We start from the raw sequence: 13,782 nt of genomic DNA on the forward strand, positions 1-13,782 counted from the left end.
CATATGCAATATTTCTTTTTTGCTACAAAATAAATCGATCTGCTCTAATGCACGATATAACAACACACTAGTAAAGTTTGGGAGATACCTTAAGATCACGAGCTGTAGTTGGATCATTTGCAGTCTGAGTTGTTAACAAACTATTGGACTATTTGCAATATTTTGTTGTTGTCAAGTTTTTCATTTGCCATATTTTTATATTTTCCTACCAGAGCCTACCCCACTATTTTTCCATACTCTGAAATTGTCATCTGTTGACATTTCTATATTGTAGCGATGTGTGACTTTATTACGATTGACAAGTAAACGTGTTCCATATAGTTTATGTATATGCATATTACGAACTGGAAAACGCGAATAGGAAATAACGAACCGCCCCCACTCGTGGGGTAGGAAATTGTCATATTTTGCAATGCGCTCCTCATTAGGGCAAGACTTGTAAGTTGCGTTAACCGGCAGCCGATATTAGCATTTGCATCGGACCACCTACCCTAGGCTGGAGCTCTCAGTCGAGCTCATCACGTCAGAGCACAGCACTTTCATCAACTTCAAAAAATCTAAGCGGGCAGGCTAAAGTATACACGGATTATATTTTGGCTGTCCTCCCGATCCCGACAGTCGTCCATCAAGTCAAACGTGCTTTTTACTCTAATCTCGCTGAAAGAGTTCTGGAAATCTCGTTAAAATTTCAACGGAGGCCGCAACCTTGGCATGAGAGTGTGACCTTTTGAGACCGCAAGACCCTGGCGACCCTCAAATCAGGTGAAACTAACCTGCTCATCATACAGCTTGTGGATAAGCTCAAGCGGGTGGAATAGAAGGAACATTTAAATAACTGTAATCCTGTCATTGTTTGGTAGATGTGGTCAATCGCAAAGTCTTTCTTCAATCGGGCAAAGCGCAATGACAAAATATCCATCGCATTCGGCGATAAAGTGCTGTTAAATGCGAAAAAAAACCATGCGCTTTCTAATGGCAACACTTAAAGGTTTCCTTGGTTGGATAATCCAGACGGGGGGCCAACAAATCCGCACATAAATATAAACACAATGCGCCCCCCATTAACAAACCGTCAAAGAGGTTGAATAAGCCTTGCAGCTTATTAAACTATCTAAATCAATAAACCGAGACGTGATTGCTATACCGATGCAAGTTTCCTTGGACTCCCGTTAGTGAACATTGATGACAATTTGTGATTGCTCGCACCTATTCGATAGGCCAAGCACTGGTACAACAACAACAAGGACCTTAGAAATGACGGATTTAGTTACCTGGAACTTGTCTACAATATGCCCTTATCAATTTTCGTCATCCCTGAAAAATGTAAAATGACGATGGAGAATCGTATCGTCATATACCTCTCCTACCGCCAGGACTTCTGAAGTCGTCCTGCCCCTTTATTTCATCGCAAACCTGCGACTAGTCAAACAGCATGCATGGTGGCTTCCGAAAATAGCATAGCACCGATATTACGCTTAACGCCATCAACACACAAACAAAACACAAATTGATCAAAAATCCCCACCACAGAACAGCACTAGAAGCGCTAGACTTATCAAAAGATTTTGACACAGTATATCAAAGAACGTTTCTGCAAAACTTGGATAGTATACCCTTCCATGTAGTCTAAAAAAATTAACCGCAAATTATCTGTGTGGTCGGCAGGTATCGGTCCATGAAAAGCTTCTCAGTGAAAATTCTTCTGCCTTTCAGATGCTGCTTGGAGTCGACGTAACACATGTAGGTCTCGTCCCGGAAATTTGTAGAGATAATTAAAAAGGAGCACGCCGCAAATTTGAGGAGAAGCTCTGCCTAGATCTCTTCGTAAATCGATTTAAGTTGAGCGTAAAAAGGTCCTCAACGTCATCCACAAAGAGTCTGCAAATTTATATGCGAATAAATGCTCAACCAATCCCGTTCGCAATGGCCAATACCCGAAAATCGTAGATAAAGAAAACAGACTACCCATGAAGACGCATGTCACTGTGACACAACTTTAAACTCTTACTGATACAGAATTAACCCCGAAATACGCAAGGTCTGTCCTGCAGCAATAGTGTCTAAAGAAAACACCAAGCATCTTTTATGTATAACAATGTTGAACCAGCGCCTCTTAAGGACTGGTACTAAAAGTTCTGCAAATTTGATAAATAAGGAAGGCTAAGTTCGGGTGTAACCAAACATCGCATACTCAGTTGAGAGATATGGAGACAAAATAAGGGAAAATCACCATGCAGGAAAATGAACCTAGGGTAACCCTGGAATGTGTTTGTATGACATGTGTATCAAATGGAAAGTATTAAAGAGTATTTTAAGAGGGAGTGGGCCATAGTTCTATAGGTGGACGCCATTTAGGGATATCACCATAAAGGTAAACCAGGGGTACTCTAGAATTTGTTTGTACGATATGGGTATCAAATGGTATCAAATGAAAGGTGTTAAAGAGTATTTTAACAGGGAGTGGGCTTAGTTCTATAGGTGGACACCTTTTCGAGATATCGCCATAAAGGTGAACCAGGGGGACTCTAGAATTTGTTTGTACGATATGGATATCAAATGAAAGGTGTTAATGAGTATTTTAAAAGGGAGCGGGCCTTAGATCTGTAGGTGGACGCCTTTTCGAGATATCGCCATAAAGGTGGACCAGGGGTGACTATATAATGTGTTTGTACTAGAGGTTTACGCCGATCACTTTATCGGCAGCGGCGGCGTAGGCTCTATTATATACCGGCGGCGGCGGCGTGGGCGGCACGCCGGCGTACGCCGGTCTTTTTAATTTAAAAAGCTTGATTTTTCTATTTAAAAAAATAATATTTAAGAAAGGTTTTGTTTGTATATATTTAAGGAAATCAACCTGTTGGCCATTTCGGAAAGATCCGGGTTTTTTGCCTCAAGATCTTGCAGACCGTTCAAAAATTTTCAGGAGTAGCTCTTTACGGAAAGATTGTCCCTCGTTAACTTACTCCAGGGAGGCTTCGAACCTAACCCCGGTCTTTGGAATTGGTACTGCTGCGTCTGCTAAAAAGAGATAGAGATACATGAAATGGTCACAATTTTGTCTGCATATCTCGTGCAAAGCGTAGTTTCACCTGGGGTTAACTCCTAATAATCGTCGCGAACACAATTTCTTTAAATCATTTGTGGCTTCTTGGCGGTCACGCCAAAGGCGACTTACGGTTGCTATTGATGGACTATTAATACTCATGACTCTCGTGGCACAGGGCGCCTCCAGTTTTTCGGCTGTTTTTAAGAGCTACAATTCTCTTAGCTCTTAATTTTAAGAGCTATAATTCCCGATTTGCGAACAGTCCATCTCTTTAATTGTAATGTGGAACCAACGCCCCTAACACCCTTCTCATTATGGTCCACCCCTGTTGAAACAGAAAGTTTCCTTGGACTCCCGTTAGAGGATATTGATGACAATTAGTGATCGGTTGCACCTATTGGGTGGGGCGAAGCACTGCTACAACAACAACAACAACAACAACATGTGCGAACAGTAGCAATCCCGACCACCAGTCGCTACCACGCCTCCTGACCCTCACACCATATGTCAGCAAAGAAGCTATAGAATTGCGACTTCGAACTCATACATTCATCGGCGTCACTTTCCTAGAAGCTCTAGGTATAGCTCCGAAAACTATCCAATGGATGCTTTTATCGCACTATGCTGCCGATCTACACCAGAGAAACACCTTGAAACGTTAGGGAGTAACAATTAGGCCAAGGATGCAGCCCTCGAAATCATAAGCAGTTTAAGTGGATGTCATTGCGTAACTCATCGTATAATCTTCGACGCATCGACATAATTAAAATTCTACAAGGACCTTGGATACAATTTTTAAAATGTAGACCAAAGTTTGCAGACGTTTGTGTTCACAACATTGATTTCAATAGTCTTTGTTAAATCAAAACGATAATTTAGAATAAAAGTCGATCGATTTTAAGTTGAAAGATGTTAACTACTGTTTTCCGGCCTTATGATATAAGAGCTTATTATGGGTGACCGCGTAGCTTCAGTTTTCAGACTAGTTCGACTGTCTACCAAGTTAGGGTAGTAGCACTCACGGTCATTAGTTCGATTGCTTTGGGAAAGCTTTTGCTTCACCACTTTGAGTGTTCTTGCGAACGACAAAGCCTCACCTGGTAAATATATGTGCCTTGGTATTCACATTTGTAAAATGAGCCGTAACGTGTAGGTGATATTTAAACTTTGTTGATAAGCTTTAATCAATGTGATTCACTCCAAGGGACTAGCTTTGGATAGGGCCGCCAACTTTAGGAAGTGTCAAACCGGGAGACTTGGGTGTAGAAGTATGAAGTGTGAAAATCAAAATTAACATTTCAGACGCTATTGTATAATTTCGCAAATAAACAACAGATGTTTGAATGTAAGCCCAGGCGATTTTTCAAACCCTTCTCATACATACATATATCCTCAACTTAAGTATGAGGTAAGAATCATTTCAATGGACTGTTTATGCCCTAGAACCTAATAAAGGATTTTGCATCACTGATTTCGATTATTCTTTCAGCCAATCGCAATATAATATTTTTAAAAAAAATTGGCACTTTTTGGGTATTTTGGTTTTTTTTACAACTTGAGGACAATTTGAAAACAATTTGAAACGCTTTGGTCATTTTATTTGAATTCATTGTTCATTATTAATTTTTTGAAAAACATATGCAAAGTGAGCATATAAGTTTATTATGTAACTTTTCTTTTAGTGTTTTGTTTTAATAACTTGGTGAATTGGGTGATGGAAAGTCCGAGTTAAGCTGACATCGAAAACAGTTAGAAAGAGTTAAATTTCGCAACTAGTTTCTTAAACCTGGCAGCGATGCGCATCCGTTGATACCACTTTCGACCATATCCGACCAATTTTCGACACGAACAATAAATCGCCTAAACAGTCTTAAACGAGTAGAAAATATAGTAACGCGCCGAACCCCGCCGCCGCCGCCGCACCGATATTTTTGACATTCGGTGGCGGCGTGCGAAAAACGACCAAAATCGGCAGCGGCGGCATTTATCGGCGGCGTATATCTCTAGTTTGTACGATATGGGTATCAAATTAAAGGTTAATGAGGGTTTTAAAAGGGAATGGTGGTAGTTGTATATGAGAAGGCGTTTTCGAGATATCGACCAAAATGTGGACCAGGGTGGCCCAGAACTTCATCTTTCGGGTACCCTTAATTTATTTATATATGTAATACCACGAACAGTATTCCTGCCATGATTCCAAGGGCTTTTGATTTCGCCCTGCAGAACTTTTTCATTTTCTTCTACTTAATATGGTACATTTTACAAAGTTTTTTCTAAATTTAAATTTTGCATCAATAAACCAATCCAATTACCATGTTTCATCCCTTTTTTGCATTTGGTATAGAATTATGGCATTGTTTTAATTTTTAGTAATTTTCGAAATCGAAAAAGTGGGCGTGGTCATAGTCGGAATTCGGTCATTTTTTACACCAACACAAAGTGAATTCAGATAAGTACGTGAACTGAGTTTAGTAAAGATATATCGATTTTTGCTCAAGTTATCGTGTTAACGGACGGACGGACGGACGGACATGGCTCAATAAAATTTTTTTTTCGATCCTGATGATTTTGATATATGGAAGTCTATATCTATATCGATTCCTTTATACCTGTACAATCAACCGTTATCCAATCAAAGTTAATATACTCTGTGACCTCTGCTCAACTGAGTATAAAAACTTGTATGCTCTTCTGGTTATAATGCAAACCCCAGGAGTTGAAACTTGGTGCTGAAATTTTAAAGACAAAAGAATTGCATTGATTTTGATTTGTTTTCTTTACGTGATAGCTCAGTAAGTAGGGCAATCTACTAGAACCTGTGGCACGTTGGTTAGAAACCAGGCCATCAACCACTAAGTTTTCCTTTTTTTGTAGTATCTCAACTTTTTAAAATAACCGCTTGATTCATCCTGCAAAGCGTTTTTGCATGCTTAGCTCAATTCCATAAGTTATAGACTGTTTCCCCATATGTTCATAAGGTCAAACCGTCATTTGACTGACTGTTTAAAGTAGTCATAAGATCAATTGACGTTAGGATCGTTAACCTTATATCACCCAACCGTTTGTCCCATGATAAGAATTCCACAGGACATATTCACATGCCTAGGTTGACCTCTGCTGCACGGTTGAAAGTTTTGGTTTAAATCTTAAACTTTTTGGTCTACATATGGGACCAAGCTTTTTTTGGTTTTATATGCAGACCTTGTAAAGTTTTAAATGAAACGAGGTCATATGCCTGCTTTTGAATTGAATCATTTTGGTTTAAGTTTTAGTCCAGAAAATTTCCATTTTTCAAACTTCTGTACTAAAAATTGCGAGCGTGTCAGACGTAATTCTTTTAAAAAAATTATCTTAATAATCTAACTAGTTGGAGCATAGCGGCCACCGTGGTGTGATGGTAGCGTGCTCCGCCTATCACACCGTATGCCCTGGGTTCAACTCCCGGGCAAAGCAACATCAAAATTTTAGAAATAAGATTTTTCAATTAGAAGAAAATTTTTCTAAGCGGGGTCGCCCCTCGGCAGTGTCTGGCAAGCGCGCCGATTTTATTCCTGCCATGAAAAGCTCTCAGTGAAAACTCATCTGCCTTGCAGATGCCGTTCGGAGTCGGCATAAAAACATGTAGGTCCCGTCCGGCCAATTTGTAGGGAAAAATCAAGAGGAGCACGACGCAAATTGGAAGAGAAGCTCGGCCTTAGATCTCTTCGGAGGTTATCGCGCCTTACATTTATTTTTTTTTTTTTTAGTTGGAGCATTAAAAACAACCTTCGACTGAATATAAAGAAGTGCTTTCATATGACTCTTTCGAAAAACCTTTATACAATTGAGTCCACGTACACCCTTTTTGGTGATAGCCTTTCTACTGTAAGCGAATTTGTTGATCTTTGTGTAATGTTCGATTCGGGCTTTACTTCTTCTAATCACATCAGCTATATCTTGCCCAAGGCCTATTCGAATCAGGCCTTCATAGGGCGTTATGGCAAAGATTTTACAGATACATACACAATAAAAACATATAATTCATTGGTGCGCTCAAAACTGGAATATGCCTCTATTATTTGGAATCCAATTTATTCTGTTCATTCACTATAACTAGAAAGAGTACAGAAGATATTCGTTCGATCTGCTCTTCAACCCCTTAATTTTTCTGATCCTATACCTTCCTGTAGTGCTCGTTCCGCCCTCATAAGCATGAAGTCATTTGTGTCGAGGCGGTCTAGCCAATCCCTCATGTTTATTTATGATTTCGTTTGTGGTTTGATTGACTGCCCGGAACTTCTGGGGAAAATTACCTTGAATGTTCCGTGTAGAACGCTTCGTACGCAATATCTATTTAACGTCAAAGTAATCAGAGCTAACTATTTTAATTATGACCCTATTTCAAGGGCACTCGTAGAGTTTAACAAGATTTTCTCTACTCTTGACCTAGGCTTCGCACTCCCGAGATAATGTTTTGGTACTAAAGTTTAATCATATTATACTTAATCTTCATATATTGGAATATATTTTTTTGTAAACATTAATTTAGAATTGCTAGTCTGCAAGATTTATGTAATCATAGACTTCGTAAAGTAAAATTGAATAAAAATAAACCCAAATATATTAAAAATTGGGTTTATCCTCTCATAATTTAAATATAGACCAAAACAGTTTATAAACGCGGTACGGTTAAAACTTTTTGTTTTGAATATTGAAATTTTTCACGAGTGTGGATAAAATGAAAACCAAGATACGTTAGAAATTTCTTAAAACTCTTTTAAAATAGTATAAAAAAGCATAAAATCTGTAGTAAATTTTGTCATGTTTAAAAAATAAACTAAAATTTTTGTATGTATGGCTGACGCCTAACCGACGACGAACGAAGTGTTTTAGAGAGTTTAGCAAGTTTAAAATATACCCACGTTCTTATTATTATAAAGATCATGTCCTATAACCCTTTCCTTGCAGCTGCACGTTGGCTTGCTAATTTTTCTCAACCAAAATGAGCTAAATTATTTTATTTCATTTCGTTAGCTTGGATCCACTTGAAGAGCAAAAGGTTCTTCCTACACGGCATATGGTGGGTTGTTTCAATACGATTTCTTGTTTCGCCAGTTAATAGCAAGAAAAATATTAACATTGATTGTTTTCTACTATTTTATTATAAATTATTTTTAGTAATGAGCATTTTCAATTTCGACTAATAACAGATAAAAAATAATTTTTAATTTATAAAAACAATTTGTCTCTTTCTTACCTAAGAGTCCTTTAAATACAAATGTTATTTATTATATATACACTTAGGCAATAAATCAATATGTATGTACAAATGACCGAAATTCGTTTAAACTAATAACTATGCATAATTATTTAATATATGAAAAACATACATATACAATGTTCGTAGTTATATATCGCACGCCTAGATCAAAAGGGAGCTAACTTAAAAAAGTGAAATTTCGAAGTTAGGAGTTTTACCGCAAATCCCAATTTAACACCTATCGAAATCTTTATTCGATTTATTAATAACTCTACTAATCACCGAGAAAAAGCTTTGTGTAACATAAAAGTTGCACGGGCGTATATGAGTGAGGAGGCTTTTCGCGTTACCCTAACATAACAATTTTTTTAGTTGATCGCTGTTTTCATCTGGGTGTGCGATATGTATGTGAATGGTTAGAAAATAGTTAATGCGAATAACCGATACTCGAAATATTCTTTTAATAAAAAGACTATAAATGTAAGTAGAGATAAAGTACGTATTAGATGTAAAAATTAAAAGGCAAGCAAAGCCATCAACAAGGCATAAGTATAGATATGTACAAGTTTACAAAAATATAAAAAAATATAATAAATTAAGCAAGCAAATAGCATAGTACACTCTACAACAAACAAAATTGCTATATTCCACTAACTCAACAAACAACGCTTTACACACGACGATGTTTCAAATGTTCCTTGCGTATTTGTTGTTGTCTATATACAAATAATGGCCGAAAAACGATAGCACGACGTGAACGCTGTACAATGGGCGCAGCATTTGCAGACTCTGGCGCTGCTACTGGTGCCTCATCTAAATGTAGCGCAAGTGGTGCATTTGCGATTGAACGACGCGATCGTTGGTAAGGGCGAAAGAGTTCAGCTTTGGTGGCATCACGGCGGTACAATGTGCTGAGAAAATCAAAATATTGTGGTGAGCGTAAGCTCTCCGGTCGACGTAATGGTGAGTTGTACTGGAAGAAGTTAGGAGTCTCAACATCCAAATAATTGGTGGCACGTTCTTGTGCTTGTGCGCAGTGTAAGAGACTTGAACCCAAAATTAAGATTGTGGTGATGAGTAGCTGGAAAAAAGAGAAGAGAGAGTGGATCTAGAAATTTATTTTTGTTTGCAATGAGGGATGAGATATGGTTTTAAAAAGGAAACAATAAAATATTTTAAAAGTATATGCACTAACCTGGGTCGATTTGTATGGACGAAAGTTAACCGATATGGCGCCATCGATATATTTTGGGTTTTGGGGAGTGTTTTGGTAGAAAAATATACTCTTTCGCCATTTTTTTTTTTGCAGGCTCGAAAATTATTTTTTTGGGTATGCGTAGTGGAACTTTTTTTTCCTGAGCCCCTATCGAAAAATTGATGGCGCGATATCGGTTAATAAATCGACCCAGTCTATTATACACGCTTAACAGTTTGAAGCTAAATATATAACTTTTTATACCTTTCATGAAAATGAAATGGTATATTAATTTCGTCACGAAACCGAAAATTGTAAGCCCTTAAAGCAAAATAGATAGACCCACCATTAAGTATACCGAAATAATCAGGTTGAAGAGCTGAGTTGATTTAGCCATGTCCGTCTGTCCGTCTGTCTGTTTGTATGCAAACTAGCCCCTCAATTTTTGAGATATCTTGATAAAATTTGGTGAGCGGGTGTACTTGGGTGTCCGATTAGACATTTGTCGGAACCGGCCGGATCGGACCACTATAGCATATATCCTCCATACAACCGATTTTTCAGAAAAAGAGGATTTTTGTAATATCTTATTCAATTTAACGGATTGAAGCTTCAAACTTCACCATATAATTTCGTATATTGCACATATTGTTGCCTGAAAAAATTGATGAGGTCGGTTGTATATATAGTATATATCCCCCACAACCGATTGTTTAGATATGAAACTTTTCGTAATTGCTGCCCTATTTTAAGAGCTAGAGGCTTCAAATTTCAACGAATTCTTACGTATATAACATATATTGTTGTCTGAAAAAATCATAGAGATCGGTGGTACATATATTATATACCCCATATAAACTGTATTTTTTTGCCCCTCTTTTACGGCTAGAAGCTTCAAAATTCATAAAATTTTATCAAATAGTTACGTTTACGTCATATATTGTTGAAATACGTGATTCGTAGTCATAGTTTTTACGCGCAGACCACAAAAACCTAAAACTTTGCATCCTCACACAAAGTACCTACCTAGTTTTTATTTTATATTTATCTTAAAAATCGTTTAGATTTGTTCAAATTTCACCAAATGCTTACATATATAGCATATATTGTTGTCTGAGAAAATCATAGATACCGGTGGTATATATAGTATATATATGGTGGTATATATAGTATATATATATAGTATATATATATATATATATTTTCGCAATTTTAGCCCCATTTTAACAGCTAGAAGCTTCAAATTTCACCGAACGCTTACGTATATGGCATATATTGTTGTCTGACAAAATCATAGTGATCGGTTGTATATATAGTATATATCTCATACAACCGATTGTTCAGATAAGAAACTTTTCGCAATTTCTACCCCATTTTAACAGCTATAAGCTTCAAATTTCACCGATTGCTTACGTATATAGTATATATTGTTGTGTCAAAAAATCATAGAGATCGGTGATATATATAATATATATATGATGGTATATATAGTATATATATATTTTTTTTTTGCGACTTCGGCCCCAGTTTAACAGCTATAAGCTTCAAATTTCACCAAATGCTTACGTATATAGCATATATTGATGTCTGAAAAAATCATTGAGATCGGGTGTATACATAGTATATATCTCATACAACCGATTGTTCAGATAAGAAACTTTGCGCAATTTCTGCCCCATTATAACAGCTAGAAGCTTCAAATTTCACCAAATGCTTACGTATATAGCATATATTGTTGTCTGAAAAAATCATAGAGATCGGTGGTATATATATTATATACTTCATACAAACTGTCATTTTTGCCCCTTTTTTACGGATAGAAGCTTCAAAATTCATCAAGTTTCATCAAATAGTTACGTTTACTTCATATATTTTTGAAATACGTGATTCGTAGTCATAGTTTTTACACGCAGACCACACAAACTGTCATTTTTGCCCCTTTTTTACGGATAGAAGCTTCAAAATTCATCAAGTTTCATCAAATAGTTACGTTTACTTCATATATTTTTGAAATACGTGATTCGTAGTCATAGTTTTTACACGCAGACCACAAAAAACCTGAAACTTTGCATCCTCACACAAAGTACCTACCTATTTTTATACTCAGTTGAGCAGAGCTCACAGAGTATATTAAGTTTGATTGGATAACGGTTGGTTGTACATATATAAAGGAATCGAGATAGATATAGACTTCCATATATCAAAATAATCAGGATCGAAAAAAAATTTGATTGAGCCATGTCCGTCCGTCCGTCCGTCCGTTAACACGATAACTTGAGTAAATTTTGAGGTATCTTGATGAAATTTGGTATGCAGGTTCCTGAGTACACATCTCAGATCGCTATTTAAAATGAACGATATCGGACTATAACCACGCCCACTTTTTCGATATCGAAAATTTCGAAAAACCGAAAAAGTGCGATAATTCATTACAAAAGACAGCTAAAGCGACGAAACTTGGTAGATGAGTTGAACTTATGACGCAGAATAGAAAATTAGTAAAATTTTGGACAATGGGCGTGGCACCGCCCACTTTTAAAAGAAGGTAATTTAAAAGTTTTGCAAGCTGTAATTTGGCAGCCGTTGAAGATATCTTGATGAAATTTGGCAGGAACTTTACTTCTATTACTATATGTGCGCCTAATAAAAATTAGCAAAATCGGAGAAGGACCACGCCCACTTAAAAAAAAAAAAAATTTTTAAAGTAAAATTTTAACAAAAAATTTAATATCTTTACAGTATATAAGTAAATTATGTCAACATTCAACTCTAGTAATGATATGGTGCAACAAAATACAAAAATAAAAGAAAATTTCAAAATGGGCGTGGCCCCGCCCTTTTTCATTTAATTTGTCTAGGATACTTTTAACGCCATGAGTCGAACAAAAATTAACCAATCCTTTTGAAATTTGGTAGGGGCATAGATTTTATGACATTAAATGTTTTCTGTGAAAATGGACGAAATCGGTTGATGCCACGCCCAGTTTTTATACACAGGCGTCCGTCTGTCCTTCCGCATGGCCGTTAACACGATAACTTGGGCAAAAATCGACATATCTTTAATGAACTTAGTTCACGTGCTTACTTGAACTCACTTTATCTTGGTATGAAAAATGAACGAAATCCGACTATGACCACGCCCACTTTTTCGATATCGAAAATTACGAAAAATGAAAAAATCCCATAATTCTATACCAAATACGAAAAAAAGCATGAAACATGGTAAGGTAATTGGATTGTTTTATTGACGCGAAATATAACTTTAGAAAAAACTTTATAAAATGGTTGTGACACCTACCATATTAAGTAGAAGAAAATGAAAAAGTTCTACAGGGCGAAATAAAAAACCCTTAAAATCTTGGCAGGTATTACATATATAAATAAATTAGCTGTATCCAACAGATGATGTTCTGGGTCACCCTGGTCCACATTTTGGTCTATATCTGGAAAACGCCTTCACACCACTCCCTTTTAAAACTCTCATTAATACCTTTAATTTGATACCCATATCGTACAAACTCATTCTAGAGTCACCCCTGGTCCACCTTTATGGCGATATCTCGAAAAGGCGTCCACCTATAGAACTAAGCCCCACGCCCTTTTAAAATACTTATTAACACCTTTCATTTGATACCCATATCGTAAAAACATATTCTAAAGTCACCCCTGGTCCACCTTTATGGCGATATCTCGAAAAGGCGAACACCTATAGAACAAAGGCTCACTCCCTTTTAAAATACTCATTAACACCTTTCTTTTGATACCCATATTGTACAAACAAATTCTAGGGTCACCCCTGCTCCACCTTTATGGCGATATCTCGAAACGGCGTCCACATATGGAGCTAAGGATTACTCCCTTTTAAAATACTCATAAACACCTTTCTTTTGATACCCATATTGTACAAACAAATTCTAGGGTTATCACTGGTCCACCTTTATGGCGATATATCGAAACCGCGTCCACCTATGGAACTAAGGATTACTCCCTTTTAAAATACTCATTAGCACCTTTCATTTGATACCCATATCGTGCAAACGCGTTCTATAGTCACCCCTGGTCCACCTTTATGGCGATATCTCGAAAAGGCGACCACCTATACAACAACCACCACTCCCTTTTAAAACCCTTATTAATACCTTTAATTTGATACCCATATCGTACAAACATATTCTAGAGTCACCCCTGGTCCACCTTTAGGGCGATATTTCGAAACGGCGTCCACCTATAGAACTAAGGCCCACTCCCTTTTAAAATACTCATTAGCGCCTTTCGTTTGATGCCCATATTGTACAAACAAAT

The 13,782-nt window shown here is 37.0% G+C and overlaps 1 protein-coding gene across 1 annotated transcript in view; it reads right to left on the minus strand.

The window, feature by feature from the left end:
- Positions 1 to 8,164: 8,164 nt before the first annotated feature.
- Lst (Limostatin) overlaps positions 8,165 to 13,782 on the minus strand; it is a 48,266-nt gene continuing 42,648 nt past the window's right edge. Inside the window, exon 2 of the mRNA XM_067778087.1 lies at positions 8,165 to 9,366. Within this exon, the coding sequence (XP_067634188.1) occupies positions 8,956 to 9,366 (411 nt within the window). The 3' untranslated portion in view covers positions 8,165 to 8,955. The remainder of the gene's footprint in view (positions 9,367 to 13,782) is intronic.

This window comes from Eurosta solidaginis, chromosome 3 (genome assembly GCF_040869045.1).
Source record: "Eurosta solidaginis isolate ZX-2024a chromosome 3, ASM4086904v1, whole genome shotgun sequence".
Classification (NCBI taxonomy): domain Eukaryota; kingdom Metazoa; phylum Arthropoda; class Insecta; order Diptera; family Tephritidae; genus Eurosta; species Eurosta solidaginis.